Source organism: Manacus vitellinus, unplaced genomic scaffold, assembly GCF_001715985.3.
Source record: "Manacus vitellinus isolate BGI_N305 unplaced genomic scaffold, ASM171598v3 scaffold_107_pilon, whole genome shotgun sequence".
Lineage (NCBI taxonomy): Eukaryota > Metazoa > Chordata > Aves > Passeriformes > Pipridae > Manacus > Manacus vitellinus.
This window is the reverse complement of record NW_021938834.1, coordinates 483,971-499,875: the sequence shown is the minus strand read 5'-3', so window position 1 is coordinate 499,875 and position 15,905 is coordinate 483,971. Positions and strand designations below refer to the sequence as shown.

The following is a 15,905-nucleotide window of genomic DNA, read 5'->3' as shown; positions in this document are numbered from 1 at the left end:
CGTCCCGACCTTTGCAGCTCATGGCTTCAGCTGTGGGGCGGGACGCAGCTTGGAAGATCCAGTGTTTACATTAGAAAGCTCTTTTAGGGGCTAAAGAAGGAGTGAACTGTTGCTGTGTGTTGTTAGGGAGGCGAGTGGCTGTAGCCTGGTGTGAAGTTGTGTCCCTTTCTGCCACAATTTTAGTCTGAGCATCCTTAAATCCTGATCATTAAATCCTGCACCTCGTCCTCGTCCTCTGGGTGCTTACACACATTGCAGGTACTGGTGTACCTTCAGAAGTCCGGGATGTGCGTGAAAGACCTTAAATGTGTTTGGAAAAAAAACAGTGAAATCTTCTCTTTATCCGGAGTTGCGATGACTGACCCATTTTAAATATTCCCCAACCCTGGCACCTTAGGGAGAGAAGCGGGAGATGGTATCAGCTTAGCTCAGGTGTGTTGGAAAGGAACCCCTGGCAGGAGGTCAGGGCGGTGAGGGATTTTGGAGGAGGTAGTGGGAAACAGGGAGTGATTTGAACAAATAACTTTCTGACTGTTTCTTGTACTATATCTGGTGTTGCTGTTCTAATAAATAAGCATAATTTCTGAATATTGTTTGAAGATTTTGTGTGTCATCTATGTAAAACCAAGAGGAGAAATGGCTGCTTCTCAGTTCCTTCTCACTCCCCTCTTTAGAGAGTTCTGTGGGTGCCTTTTTTAATTGGCACTTTTTGTTTAAATTTATGAAATTACAAGTGGTAGTTTGGTAGTTTCTCTTTGACATGGTAAAAAAAAAAAAAAGAAACATGGTTCTCAAACAGGAGCCATCGGACATTGTGTGTTGTAGTTCCACCTCCTGTTTACCTATGAAATATTTTAAATACCTTTTATGATTGTCATAGTTGCTGCTTCAGTTCTGTAGCGTTTCTTACAATGGGGGAAGGCTTCAGCATGAGAGAATCGAATTGGGACTTGTCTTTCTTTAGGATAATATGGAAATTTTACTTGGTGTCGTTTGAAAAACAGAAACATCAGTTGTTTATGTGTTTTTGTAAAGAAAACCCCTTGGCCACCAGAACTTGCAGTGTTAGGAATAACACAACCCCTCTCCCTGATTTGTTTTGCTGATATTTTGACAATAAAACCAGATACAGTGAGAAAGTAATTATAGGTTGTTTTGGAGACAAAGAGGAATGCTCTAAGAGAGAGGCTGAAACTTGATAATTTAGTGCTGTTGCTCTCTGGCGTGGAGTGTCTCTATTTCAGAATGTGAAGTATCTCATCTCCCTGCACCCTTCCAGCTTTTGGTTTCTGCCTCTGCGTAATTAAGCAGATGAGAAGACAAGTAAACATTGACCACCAGAACCACTAGGACAAAGTTAAATCTGCTCCGAGTTCCTAAAGAAACCTGACCTGAATTTACCCAGCACAGAAACTTCCTATGGTCCACTGAGACTCCTCCTCTTTCCTGAGGAGATCTATCACAAAGTGCCTCTGCTTATTCTGGAATGCAGTAGCGGTTCAAAATGTTTCTCAGCTGCTGTCTTGTGTATCTCTGGGTATAGAGTCAGATTTTGTATTCTGGATTAATCATTGATGTGCAGGTTGTTTCTTTTGTCAGTTCAAGAGGGAGGAGTTCCTTATGTGGTGTAAGGGTGAAGAAAGAGGAAAGAGGTTCTCTTTGATCCCTGAAGCATTGGACACTTGAAAACAGGAAAATTATTAATTTCACAAGGCAGCTCTTTGTCCTTGGCTCTCTTCTGATGCTTGGATTTAATATGTGGTGAATAGCAGTAAAATAGTGCTTGAACTGCTTTTATCATTGAAATGTTACAAGGTGTCCCTGCCTGAATTTACACTGCTTTAAAGTGGTTTTTTTTTAATCTGTAATTTACAAAACACACAAAAAAAATTCCTTGAGAAAAAAAAATCAGCAGTTCAATTTTAGATTAATCACAGTGGGTTTGTGTGTTAGTTGTTTGCAAATGGCCTTTTAAGAGTTATTTTATTGGGCAGTACCGCTCCAGACCAAAGGTCAGGGTCATAGTGCTCATAATGTCTGGTGAGTCATAGATTTGTCCTGGAATCCAGTTCTGGGAGATATTTATAGGACATTGTCAGTATCTGATCCCCTGGAAGGTATTCCAGCTCGGGAAGAAAATGCATTTGCCTGCTCCTTTCCACCGTGTTTTGGTGCCCTCTTACATACTGTGAGCGGGGTGATGCTTTTGGGTGTTATCATGTGTTGTCCAATAAAATACTCCTAAGCTGTAAATTAGTTACTGTGAGCCTTTGGGAAAACATCTCATTAATAAGGGAAGGTTTTTGGTTATTCCAGCTATTAAATTCATTACTCTCAATCGTGAACAGGATCTTTTATGGTGTTTATGAGCCTTTTACTCTTAAATATTTCACTGCTGGTTGAGGCCCCTGTTTCAGTTTCTCTGTCATTAGGTCATCGCTGGCACTGACCCCTGCAAAATGCTTCCGAGGGAGTGACAATCCCTGCAGTAAGCAGATCTGGGCTAATGTGATGCTCCCAAAATTCTCAGCCTTAATTCCAAAGCTGTTGATTAAAGCCCAGACATAACCACAGTGGGTTTGCTCGGCTCCCACCCTCTGTGAGGTGTCGGTGGCTCTTGCACCTTTAGCTCTAGGAGTGGTGCTGTTCCCATCTAATCGAGGTGACTCAAATCCTTGGATCCTCTCTGTGTGTTGGCACTTTACCTGGTGTTCTCAGCACTGGCCGGAGCTGTGGCTCTTTCGTCATCCTTCAGAGAATCTGCTTTTTGTTGCCAAATAAATCTTCCTGCAATTCCAGGGAGTAATGGAGGGAAAAGATAGGGAAGAGCCCAGCTGCAGTGCTCTGAGTCTTTCTCTCTGCCTTTCTCAGGAATACCTTTTGTGCCTCTCCAGTTTGGGAAGAGCTTGCCAAAAGAACTATCCATTTAATTTTTGTACCTTCGCAAATTCTTGATCTGAATAAGACCAAATGCTACCAGTTACTGATGGTACATGCAAAAATATTTTTCTTTGTCAGTTTTGAGTTTACTGATGCTGCTTTTCTTTGGATGGCAGGAGAGGGTAGAGTTTTGTTATTTCTATACACCTGTTAGAGGTCTGATATTTCTATACACCTGTAACAAGCCTTCACATTCTTAAACATCAGCCTCCGTGTGTGCGGGTTCCTGTCACTCCTTCACTGTCCCCTGTCCCTCATTCTTCCTTTCACTGTTTCTTGACCCGTGCAGTTCTCTGATACCCTGTTCGAAGAGGCTGAATAAGAATGCAGAGTAATAGGAATAAAGAATATAGAGATCTTACATGCAGAAAAAGGAAACCACATTCACTAGTATTCAAAAGTGTGTTCTAATCTTGAATTGAGGTGTCCTTCCTTCAGCAGTGATTGCAGCAGTGTGTTGAATAGGGGAAGGTGGAACATGTCTTATAAAATGAAGTGTGCTTGTAAAACAGTCTGATTCTTTTGTCAGGTTTCAAAATTGTGGGCAAAAATAATGCGCCTTGGAAGTCATGGAGTAAATGCATTTCAAATAACCTCGTGGATAATCAAGTCCTTGGACTCAGCTGCAGTTTTCTGAGGCTTTTCTGTAGCACTTTCCTGTTTTCCAGTATGTTCTCTCCTGTTGTGTAAAGAATCTTTCTGCAGCACAGGAAAGTCATGCCCAGCACTATTAGATATGTCAGCTGATTAAGTGAAAAATACCTACTAAGAGCGCTCTAAGTTGTTATCTTTAACTGAGCAAGTAGTGATTTTAAAATTGAAACCCATTTTTAAGTGAGATCCCTTTTACAGTTACCTTAACAAGGTTCTCAAGCTTTTGAACTGGAATTGGTCCCACTAATCTTTGATAGGAAAAGAATTACTGAATGTAATCACTGAATATAGGTAAATGTCAGGGAATAGGAATGTCTAGTTGAAGTTTGATAAAATGCATAAAGATGACTATATTACAGAATTCTAGATAAATGCAGTGGATTCCAGGACTGTATGGGAAGGCAGTGGCTGTAGGAACACTGCCTCCAGCAGTCCTCATGTTCTGCCCTGAAAGGAACCTGTCTGTGAGCAGGACTCTGATGTCATGGAGAATTTTCTCTATTTCCTTTTGTGTGGTGATTTTTGTTGTCCAGCTTGTTCCTTTGTCTCAGGAGAAAAGTGGTTTCCATTGTTAATTGCTTGTTTGTTGTTGAGGCATGTCTTTTAACAAGCTCTTCATTTCCTGGTGAGAGGGGGAGGCCTTATCAATGCTGAAATAACGAATATATTTGTTATTCTCTACATGGTTTTAGCAAGTGAATAATTTTGATACATTTTTCTCATGCGTTTGCAGAGGCACATTTGAAATTAGATGAAGTGCCTTTTGGCTTGTGGTGTGGGGTGTGGTAGTGGTAGGAATATCTCAAATAAGAGAAAAGTTGTAGGAGGTGATTTTTTTTGTGGAATTTTATGGTGAGCAGAACTGTGCACTTTGTTTCCCACACTCGAGGAAGTTGCATAATGTGTAAGCATCTTGCAGGTCTGTGCACTCAGTCTTTCTCTCAGTCCTGTTTTTATGTCTTTATTAATTTATTTCCATGTAAGTGTTTTGGGCCTGTTTTCAGACTCTTTGTGAAATTATGGAAAACACAAGTGAGCATTTCTCTAGGCCAGCCAGAAGCCTTAAAGCAGATCCCCAGTCCTGGCGCCAGGCAGGGGGGATGGTTCTGAAGAGACCTTTAGTAGTTTTTCCTCTGTACTTTAAACATAAACAGGCTTTTCTCTGGCAGATATGGTGTTCATCTTCCCAGTTTTGTTCAGTTTCTCTTTTAATAGGCATGCCTGAAATATATGGGAAGACACAAATCCTAATGTCCTTTACTGAGTTGCTGTGTCCTGCTTTGATTTTTATGAGGGATCTTGATTATTAGATGGGCTGAAAGACTGTGGAAAATATTTGACATGACCAATTGCCATTCTGTTTTGTCAAGCAGTAGTTATCACAAGGAAAAAAAGGGATCGGATTTTACTGTACTATTAATGGGTTTATGGCTTTTGAGTGAGAGGGCTGCTTTGGTTCCTGAATCTGGGAGTGGTTCCTTTGTGAAAATGGAAGAGGGGTAATGCTGTGGTGCTGGCAGTGCTCTCGTGATTCTGGGGTTGCGTTTTGATCTTTAATTTACTGGAGCTCAGCTCCCAGCAATACTCCATGCAGAAAGGCAGCTATTCCTATGGAGCCAAAGAAATTGCTGCCCTCTTGAATGGTGTCAATTTTGACTGGAGAGACAGGGGAAAATAGCCTTTGCAAAGATGAGGAAGGCTGTGCTCTGAGTGCGGGTCCAGCAGAAGACTGCTCCTGCATTCCAGAGTGGCTCTGTACACCTCCATGTGCGACTTGCACTATCAGTGATCCTTAGTCTTACTGAAAAAACTCGAGTGTTTGGTGTAAAATCAAGACCACAACAAACACAACAAGGATGCTTGCCAAAACATCTGAGCTTACTCTGCATCTCTTTCAAAATTGAGATCCATTACATGTCACTTTTCCTTTCCCTCAGTGGGAATGACGAGCATAATTAAGACTTTTTTTGGTGTGTGTGTTTCAGATTGTGCAGTGAATGTCCATAAGAACTGCAGGAGTTTGCTGGCTGAATGCAGCAGCATCAGACCCAAGGTGGGCTTTAACATTTGTTCTTTTTTTATAATGACAAGGCTTGACATAGTAGGTTTAATTTATGTGAGTGGTTTAGTTTACATCAACACAGAATCTTGCCCTACATCTTCAAGACATCGAGTAGTTATTAATTTGTCATTATAGTAATTAATGATAATGTACGTAGGGAAAATAAAGTGAAACATTTTATTGCTGTACTGAAAATTACTTACCTTGTGCCTCAGAACTGTGACTAACCCTTATAAGAATGCTCAAACCCATCACTTTTTTGGGGAACATAATTAAATTATGTGGTACCTTTGAGTTTTGTGCCAATGTGTTTTAATAGGTTGTGCCGTCTCAGAGCTGAGGAGTGGAGGGCAATTTGGGCATAACAGTTGCATGTTGTTTCTAAGCTGGGCAATGCAGAATAAGTGATTTCATTTGTGAACTGTGATGAACTTTGCCTTGCAAAGCTGTTCATTTTTAATCTGTGTCACCGTGGTGCCTGTGATTGCATGTAAGGTCACAGGTTGGTTTCAGATAGATGTCTGTCTGCCAGCCAGGGTCTTTTATTCTGATATTGGTTTTGAAAAGCATTTCCTTCCCCTTATAACTAATAATACTTGAGGGAGTTTTAGTTTGTTTTAACCTGCAAGTGTTGATGATTTCAGAGACTGATAGCAGATTAGGGAGTACTGTGAGGGGGAAAAGAGAGAGCAGAGCAGCTCAGACCTGAGCAATTAGAGGTAAGAGGAAGTGCTTTGAGCAATTGGTGATATAGAATGTAACTCGTTTGGGGGCAGAAATGTTCTTGTGGGGTTTTTGATATATAATTTTAAACATCTCAGGGCATTGTGCATTTTCCTTTTAAACCAAAAGATTCACTTGCTCTGGTGCTTTCATTTTGACTCTTCACCATCACCCAAAGTTTCACATCTGAATGAGCCCTGACAAACCACCCTTGAAGAGAGCAGCGAGGGAGGAGTGGCACAAAATGGGGGTGAGGAAGGAAGTCAGAAATGAGAACCCCAAAGAGGAGCTCTCCAAAAGCCATTTGTTACAGACTGTGTTACTTATTTAATTGTATCTCAATGGTTTTTAATATGCAAGAAGGTTGCAAGAATTACCAAAGATGCAGTTTGAAATTTTTATGGAAACTGGCTGGGTTAGTTTAGTCAGTATTGCTGTAAATTAAACAACAACAAAAAGTAGATGAAGACTGTCAACATAAAAGGTCTGCTTTCATTCAATACATTGATTATCATAGCTTTAATTCAGCTATAGCTTCGTTTTTAGTTGTATTTCAGCCTGATTTATTCTTCATGGGATTTTTACTCAAAGTGTTAATGTCTATATGCCACTCTTCTGACACATGAAAAAACTCGAAGCTGTTGCTGTGTTAAATCTTTTGTATTTTCACTGTACAGCTTCACTTACAGTCAGTGCTATAGGATAGGAAAAATCTGATTCATTTTGAACTGAAAGTTTAGTCTGTATGTGTAAGAATATTGTCTTTTTTCCTATAGCAGAAAGATTTGCAGCACAGACCTTCTGGATCTTCACAAAGTTCGCCCCAGTGCATTTCCCCAGGTTTGTACTAAAGAGTGATTTCTGTGCTCAAGGCTTATCTGTTCGATTGTATTTTTTTCTTTAATATGTTTTAAAGGCTATACACAGTGTGTTATTGAAGTATAGAGAAGGTCTCTTTTAATAAGATGGCTTCATTTTTTTTTCTATTGGGAATGGCTTAGAGGCTCCTGGCAATCTCCTGTGTGTTTTTATCTCTTTATCTTTTTATTTTTCTTTATACCTTCTTGCTGTGTAACCTCAAAATATCATGGTGAAAAGGGATCGATAAGCTCGTTTTTCATTGATTGTCTATTCTCTGGCCTCTGAAAAGACTAGAACTGTGAACTTTGTTTTACATCAGATTTTCATAATTGTCTATTTAAAACTTGCCTGCAGCTAGTGGCTGCTAGAAATCTCTAAGACAAGCTAGCACTAATGGTCTGAACATAAGTCTTTGTTGAAACAAAGTAGGAAAAAAGGATCTGAGAGGAAAAAAAAACCCAAGAAGAAAGAACAGCTCTCTTGCAACATAGGCTCTGAAATATCTTTTTGCTCCTGGAAAAGACCATCATGGTCGCAGGTGTATTAAATGGCATTTTAATTTGTAGACGTTACAAGGTCTGCATTAAGAGAACAGACTTTTTTCCTCTAAGGTGTTTGAGTGGAACTAGAGCAGAGTTATTTGATTGACAGCTGTCAGAACACAGCTGACATGGGTTTCTGGGCAATGCTCTGGGTATTTCAGGTTTTTTCAGGTGCATTTACATTAGAAGGTGCTTCTTCATGACACAGTTCTTACCAAGAAGTAACACGGGGAACAATTGTTATAAGGAGATAAGTGGCTGTTTGCATTACCAAGAATGGGTTTGTGCATTTAGGAGAAAGTGCAGAGGCTAAAATAGGAAAAAGGACTAATGAAATGGGAGAAGTTGGCTGTGGGGCTGGTTGTGAGCAGCTCTGTGATACCACAGCCTGGTCTGTGTGAGGGTAACAGTGATCGATGAGGGCTCTCAGCAGTGAGCAGACAGTGCTAATTGAACTCAGAAAATGGCTTTTTCTCGGTGCAGACTCTACCAGGCAGCCAGTGCTCATTTTCCGTAGTCAAAAGCAGAGGCTGGAAATTAAAGGAACAGCTAATAGCCCGGGCATTGTATGTTCTTACCCACAGCATAACCCTGCACACTGCAGTGCCTAGCAAAAAAACCCCAAAGATGTTGGATCAATGTAAAAGAGAAATTAATTTTAAGAAAGATATAAACTGTGTGTCTCCTATCCCTCTCCCCACGTTTTGCCTCTGGAGATTTTTAGGTTTGGCCTATTATTGTGAAACCGAACTTGATGTTCCTGGCTTGTGGAGCACAGAAAGAGAACTCGATGGCCATGATTTCAGTACTTCCCCAAATGGAAATGGGAGGGTGTTGGTTATTAAGCCTTTGTTTAAGAAATCTGCCTTGACAAATCATGCTAATATCTAATTAGTCTCCTCTTGGGGCTTGGAGCTCATCACTTGGAGCTCATCGCTTGGAGCTCATCACTTGGAGCTGATGGAAAGGACTCAGTTTACCCAGTTTACTGTAGACTGAGAATGTGCTGTGTGTTTAGCCAGGAGCTTTCAAAGCTAAGCTTTTGAGAAGGGTATTTCCAGGTGGAAAAGATGTGGTGATATAATTTCTGTTAAATGTCATTGATGAAACCTCCCCTGCAGCCCTAAAACAATTCGTGTGTTGATGAAGATAAAATGAGAGACAAGCAGACATAGAGCACGGGATATGAAAAAATGTGGGAAAACCTGTTTCATGAGAAGAACCACAAATACCTTGGTTTAACTGTGCTTCACTGAGCAAGGCAGATGTGGAGGAAGAGATAATTATCAGTGAAGGTACACTGAGGAGTGCAGACTAAGAAGGGGGAACTTTTGGGGATGGGTGGACGCCAGTGTTTACTAGAAAAGATGTAAATTGGTGACGCATAAACCTTGTCTGGGAACTGGAGACCCCCTTGAAGTCCTGCAGCAGCAGCCTCCTGGTCCTGGAGCGCCTCCCTGACACTGAACTGTGACAGAAGCTTGGCCTGTGCCTGCAGTGGCAGAGCCCTGGGTTCAAGGATCCAAGAGATCTCTCCCACTCCCATGTCCTTAAAAGCACTTTGAAAAAAGGCCAGCTGCAGACCTTGTCAGGGACCAGTTCTAAAGATCATCTGCCTGAATCTTTGTCTTTGACTTCACTGAAGTTCCTTTTTTAAAAGGATGTATTTTGTCTCCTGGTCCTTATCATTCATTACATACATTAGTACTAAATAATTGTATCCATTTTTTATAAGTCTATTACAGGCTTCCACGTATTGTGTAATAGTGATTAAAGTTTCAAATATCTTTCCAGTTCACAGACTGCCTAAATTTAAAAAGCATTAAAAAGCTGCATTATTAAAATTAAATTTAGCTCTGGTATCTGTTATGTGCAGTGTGTGTGCATGCAGATATAAATTGCTGCGAGCAATAAGCATTGCAAAGAACTTGTGGTTTTTCTGTGATCTCTGATTTTTCTTGTTTGCCATGAAATGTTCTATGCCCTTATACGGTGGGGTGTGAATAATTGTGTGTAGGTTCTGGTGTTTTACTAAAGGAGAAGATACTTTGCAATTTCCACACTAAATGGGCACAGTAGGGACCAATTTCCTGCACTTCAGACCTGCTGATTTAGCCAATACAGTAAGTTAAGTGGCAGCTTTACATTTCTAGAAGGATCACAGGTAGTATAAAAACAGAGCATCTCTGGGGCCACTTTACTGTGCCAAGTCTGAGGGCAGCCAGTGGTGAGCATGGGGAATACAAATTCAAAAAGCAGCGGCAGGAGCAATGCGATTCCAGCTCATCCCGAACTGTCTTTTTGTGGTTCCTTTTCAAGAAAATGGAATGAGAATGTTTTTTTGGACAATGAGCTCTTGACATCCAAGATCCTGTCGGTGCTGCGGCCGCACTCGGAGCGAGGGCTGAGGGCAGGCGAGCTGCAGTGCCCGCCTCACTTTCTGAGCACCAATTCCATTTTTGCCTCTTTAGCCACTTCCCTGAAAGAGCAGCCCCGAAGTCTCCTCCTGGGAGCGGATGGCACCCCAGCACTGTCCCGGAACCTCGGCATGACTATTGCCCAGAGAGGGAACTCTCAGGCTTCACTGAACGCTGCTAGAGCTGTTAGTAAATTTGGGTGAGTAAACTGCTTCTTTTCTAACTCTCTGGCTTCAGCTGCTGCCCCCCTTCCCCAGTGTGAAAAGAAAAGCAGTTACAGAACATTGGTTTTCAGGCTCAGAAGGGTTTTATTGAACTTTTAATGCTGAAAGTTATTTCCGTGAACAATATGCTTTTTTTTTTTGTTTAAATCACCTTGTCTCTAGTTCCTCTGTCCTGTGTGACAAAAGATATCCTACAAGTAAGGCAGTATTTGAGTATCTGTCTAAATGATCTATTTCGTGGATGCATTTGTCGGGAATTGTTGTGAAATTCAGGAATCTCCTCTGAGTTCAGCTATTCTAGGTTGTTCTACTGGGGACTGGTATAGGAGACAGCAGTGTTTTAAACTGCAGAATACCCTGATGAAAATAGTAGACTAACTCAAAGCTATCAACTGTTTTTAGTAGCTGTTTACTTTTGCTATGTCCCAGTAATGCTCCTTTCACAGTGATAGTGCCCCTTGTACTCTGAACTGTGCCTTGTCACCAGGTGATGTCCTTTTAAACTATCGAATCAGAAGTTACAAACTCTGCTGATGCTGCTCTAATTAAACTGTAATATTTCAGTGGTGGAGTTTCTAAATTGATTTAACTGTCTAAAGAGTGCAATGATGCCTTTTATTTGTTCACTGTAAGATAATTGCACTATAGTTTAGGAAAGATGCTTGTTAAAGTAGTTGGATTGTTTTTGTTTTGGGGTTTTTTTGTGTCAAGTAACTTAAAAAATGTAAATGTTCTGTATTGGTCTTTTGGTCTAATTTCTTTGGCCATTTAGACTGATTGCAGGAGACATGGATGAAGGGGATTCAGGCTTTATAAAATTTAAGCAGACTTCAGATGACGTTGTCTCGCTTGCACCTTCAACAGCAGACTCCATTTTTCTGGAAGGTATGGAATTTCTGTGCTTTTCAGGATTGTTATGCAACTTCTTACACAGTCCTAAAGCAGCACTGAGATGTTTTTATTCTTGTTGTTGTTAATGATGGTAATGAAGGATATGATGAGAAACAATAATAATTGAAATTAAATGTGCTTTTGGTCTAGATGCGTATTCTGTGTCCCTCCGGAGTGAAATAGAAACAGATGCTCATGAGTTTGAGGCAGAGTCTTGGAGCGTTGCAGTGGAACAAGCTTATGCAAATAGACACAAAAATGTTAAAAAAAGGCAAGATGTCATTTATGGTAAGAGTTATTTGTTATTCTTAAAACTTTTTCTTATTTCATAGTACCACTGTTTTGAAACAAAGCAGAAATCGTTCTTATGGGCTCCAATTTTGACTTGTGCCTGAAAACTAAAACCACGTGAAGATTTTCAGGTCTGTTACCTGTCTTAGTGTGCAGAATTTCTTCTGTGAATGCTTTTAAGCAACCCACAGGTTTCAGTGTGCCTCTATAGGCAGCAAAGCCCTGCTGTACAATTAGGGAGCAGCTCAACAGCCACTGGGAGATGTCGTTAAATAAGCGGGGACAGTCACTGCTGGGTTGGGACATTAACAAGGCAAATTTAAGAGCTTCACATGAGTGTTGCAAAGACTGTGGTGAAGAAGATGATGGTGGGTTTCAGAGCCTGCTCTTACATCTCAGCAGTCACTGCACGGCATATAAATGACTTTTTGATTTTATTTTTGTATTTCCCCTTGCCCAGAACTAATGCAGACTGAAATGCACCATGTTAGAACACTGAAAATCATGCTGAAGGTGTACTCCAAAGCCATGAGAGAGGAGCTGCAGTTCCCAAATGTAGTGATCAACAAGCTCTTTCCCTGTGTGGATGAGCTGCTGGAGATGCACGGGCAATTCCTGCTCCAGTTAAAGGAGCGACGGAAGGAATCCTTGGAAGAAGGCAGTGACCAGAATTATATAATCCAGAACATTGGGGACCTCTTGGTAAAACAGGTGTGAATTAAATTCTACCAGTGATGTTGACACTATGAAACTCCTAAAAAGCTAACTGTAAGGGTAAAGTGATGTTATGTAAAGATTGATTTCATCCCAGGTTTAAGATTATCTTCCTAGTGCAATGTGGGAGCATAACTCCCAGGAATATATCATCACAAATAACATTAAATGTTCATTGAATGTTCTTTGGGCGTGTGCTTATACGTGTTGTGGGATATGTGACTGCAGATTTTTTGTTTCTCTTTTTCATCTGTTCCAGAAGGAAAGTAACGTATTCCTGGTGTCCATCCCAAACATGGCTCTCCTGCAGTTAATGCCAAACTTCTTGGTTCTAACCTTTAGAAAATGCAGTCAAGATCCATTGAACTCATGAGAGCTTTAGCGCCATTCTTACATGGAGTGGATGCAAAAATTTCTGTCATTATATCATGATCCCTTTTTTGCCTTTCAGCTTTTACAGTCCTCAGACTTCTTAAGTGCAGAGGCCCAGAAATCCTTTAAAAAATTCTCATAATTACAATCATTTCATTTTTGGTTATCTTCTGGTATTCCAAGCTCTTACATGTCGAACTGCATAAATCTTATTTCTGGTACAGAAGAAATTGAAATATTGGAGAAATGTCTCAGAAATCAGTCACCATAAAGCATGTTAAAAAACCACTACAACCTGGAGTTTGTAGTGGAGATAAGTTTAGTCTGAGTGACTCATGTCTTTGATTTTTATATTTCCGATTAGTTTTCAGGTGAAAATGGGGAGAGAATGAAAGAAAAATACGGTGTGTTCTGTTGTGGACACAATGAAGCTGTTAGTCACTATAAAGACCTGCTCCAAAGCAATAAGAAATTCCAAAACTTAATAAAGGTAAACAACAACCAGAGGTTTCCCGTTCTGACTATGCAAAATATACTTCACTGCTTTAGGCTTTGTTTTGTACTTGAAGATCTCTTAAATATGAATGAGCAGGGTGGGAGGCATATTCTCATTGTCTGAGGGGTTGTTGGCTTCTTGTATTTTTAGATTGTTTTCATGGCTCTGTCTCTGGCTGCCCTGCTGCGTGGCCATCGTGATAAATTGGCTTGATAATAAATTAAATCAATGAGAAATGCTGTTGATGAGCTAGTATAGAAAAAGCAGGGACCCTTAGTCAGGTTTTGCTCACGACATCATCCTTATAAACCCAGAAGATTGGCTCCTGGGTTGTTTGTATATCTGCTGCACACTGTAATGTGCAAGTAATAGGAAGGACTGAAGAGGTATGGTCAAAGTAGAAGCTGTAACCTGAATCTTATGGCTCTGCAGAGGTGTAAATATTCTCATTTTCCAGTCACCAGTAAGTGATACTGTGTGAACTTTCCAGCATAGCTCTACACTTATAGCTCATCTTAACTAGACATCTTTAAATTCAATGAACTAAATAAGTGACCAGAGTTTTAAAATATGTAACCTCAGTCTTTTTAAAGATAGATCTTGGTACTGTGTTCTCCTGCCAGATGTGTGCTGTGTCTGCAACCACACTAACTTATGCTTTACAGTCCTCCCTGCCTAAACAGGAATGTGTTTCTCTAGGTCAGCCTGCTGGGGAACATACAGTGGTAAAATAGAGACTTAATTTCTTTGTTATTGGCCTAATTTGGCTGTTAGGTGGGTGTGTCTGGTTTTAAAAAAATACTTATTCTATGTATATAAGGACTGATCCTTTAAAAAGAGACAATCAGTTAGCAATAGGCAGTCACACAGTTCAGATTTGGAACTTTCCCTGCTTGACTCCACATTTAGTTAACAGTAGTTGAAAAAAATACCTAAAATATTTTCCAGCAATAAAAGTCATTTTTTGAGTGTTGTCAGGAATTTTGCCTTAGTAAAAGAGTACGGCTAATTTTGAGGTGTTATGCCTAATGTACAGAAATGATTTGAAACAGAAAACATGTGAATGGAGAGGAAGTTAGAAGAGCAACATGTACAATGAGTGTGATGTGTCTTGTTTTCTAGAAAATTGGGAACTGTCCCATTGTGAGGAGACTCGGTGTCCAGGAGTGCATCCTCCTGGTGACCCAGCGCATCACCAAGTACCCGGTGCTGGTGGAACGGATCATTCAGAACACAGAAGGTGGAGTGTTTTCTAGAAGCCTCACAGTTGTCTGTTGATAGCTTTTCTGCCATGTTTTGCATGTTCTTTCCTCACACAAGCAGGGACAGTCTGGTAACTGCTTTCTCACTTCTTTGTTGGCTGAAGATGCTGTTTTAGGTGTGGATCCAGAGCAGTCTCACCTCATCAGAGGGTCAAGAGAATTATAGAATCCCAGAATGGTTTGGGTTGGAAGGGACCTTAAAGATCATCGTGTTCCACCCCACTGCCATGGGCAGGGACACCTCCCACTAGCCCAGGTTGCTCCAAGCCCTGTCCAACATGGCCTTGGACACTTCCAGGGATGGGGCAGTCACAGCTTCTCTGGGCAACCTGTCCCAGGGCCTCCCCACCCTCACAGGGAAGAATTTCTTCCTAATACCTAATCTAACTCTGCCCTCTTTCAGCTTAAGACCATTCCCCCTTGTCCTGTCACTCCAGGCCCTTGTAAATAGTCTCCAGCTCTCTTGTGGGCCCCCTTCAGGTGCTCAAAGGCTGCAATTAGGTCACCCCAAAGCCTTTTCTTCTCCAGGCCGAACTGTCCCAATTCTCTCAGCTCCTTCTCATTGGAGAAGGACAGCGTTCAAAGTCTGCAGCCACAAACCCATAGTAGTCAAGCGTGTTGGTTTATTAGAGATTATTTTATTTTAATTTATTCTTAAACTTAAGCTCTTAGGAAATACGGTTAGATGTTCAGTATGGAACCTGCATGTTAAAAAAATGTTTGGATGGCTCTTATCTTGCATTCCAAAGTTGGAAATGTGGCTGACTGCTGCTCTTTTCCCTTAGCTGGAACTAGAGATTATGAAGAGCTGACCCAGGCCCTTAGTTTAATTAAGGACACCATCACTCATGTAGATGCCATGGTAAATGAGTGTGAGAAGGGGCAGCGACTTAAGGAGATTATGCACAAAATGGAGGTGAAGTCATCTGGGAAATGCAAGAATGGGCTTTTTTTCCGGAAGGATGACATGGGACAGAGGAGGCTCCTCCTGGATGGGATGCTGTACTGGAAAGCTGCATCAGGGAGACTCAAAGGTAAAGGACCAGGAGGGGGAAAATGCAACTGGGAAACAAGATTTATGTTGGGTGTTTTTTTGGTTTTGTTTGTTTTTTTTTTTAGTAACTGTTTATTACTGATCGATTGGGTATAAAATAAGATGACAATAACCTGCTTGTTTAATAGGATATTGGAGGAAATAGCACTTGTTCTATTCTTGGCTTGTCCAATGGTGCATGATAAGTTCCTTATGCTGTTTGCTTATTATCTGGCTGATCTGCTTCCCAATTCAAGAGGAAGGTCTTCAGGTGGATGACAAAGCTTTGAGTCATTCTGACTTAGTCTCCTGTGGAAAGGCATTATCTGCTTCACACTTTGCAAAACCTGTGTCGTGTGAGCCCCATGACACCTTCGTTCTGCATAATACCTGTTTTGCCAGAAAATCAAAACAGTGGGCCAC

General features: G+C 40.9%; 1 protein-coding gene across 3 annotated transcripts in view; it reads left to right on the top strand.

The window, feature by feature from the left end:
- Positions 1 to 15,905, top strand: part of ARHGEF18 (Rho/Rac guanine nucleotide exchange factor 18) — a 49,169-nt gene that overhangs the window by 17,815 nt on the left and 15,449 nt on the right. For 2 of the 3 annotated variants that reach the window (XM_008934038.3, XM_018088692.2), the window contains 9 exons: positions 5,580 to 5,647; positions 7,156 to 7,219; positions 10,254 to 10,398; positions 11,196 to 11,308; positions 11,465 to 11,602; positions 12,066 to 12,316; positions 13,056 to 13,181; positions 14,310 to 14,427; positions 15,235 to 15,483. In XM_008934038.3, the coding sequence (XP_008932286.3) occupies positions 5,580 to 5,647; positions 7,156 to 7,219; positions 10,254 to 10,398; positions 11,196 to 11,308; positions 11,465 to 11,602; positions 12,066 to 12,316; positions 13,056 to 13,181; positions 14,310 to 14,427; positions 15,235 to 15,483 (1,272 nt within the window). The remainder of the gene's footprint in view (positions 1 to 5,579; positions 5,648 to 7,155; positions 7,220 to 10,253; positions 10,399 to 11,195; positions 11,309 to 11,464; positions 11,603 to 12,065; positions 12,317 to 13,055; positions 13,182 to 14,309; positions 14,428 to 15,234; positions 15,484 to 15,905) is intronic. The other variant, XM_029964285.1, reaches the window with a different exon arrangement.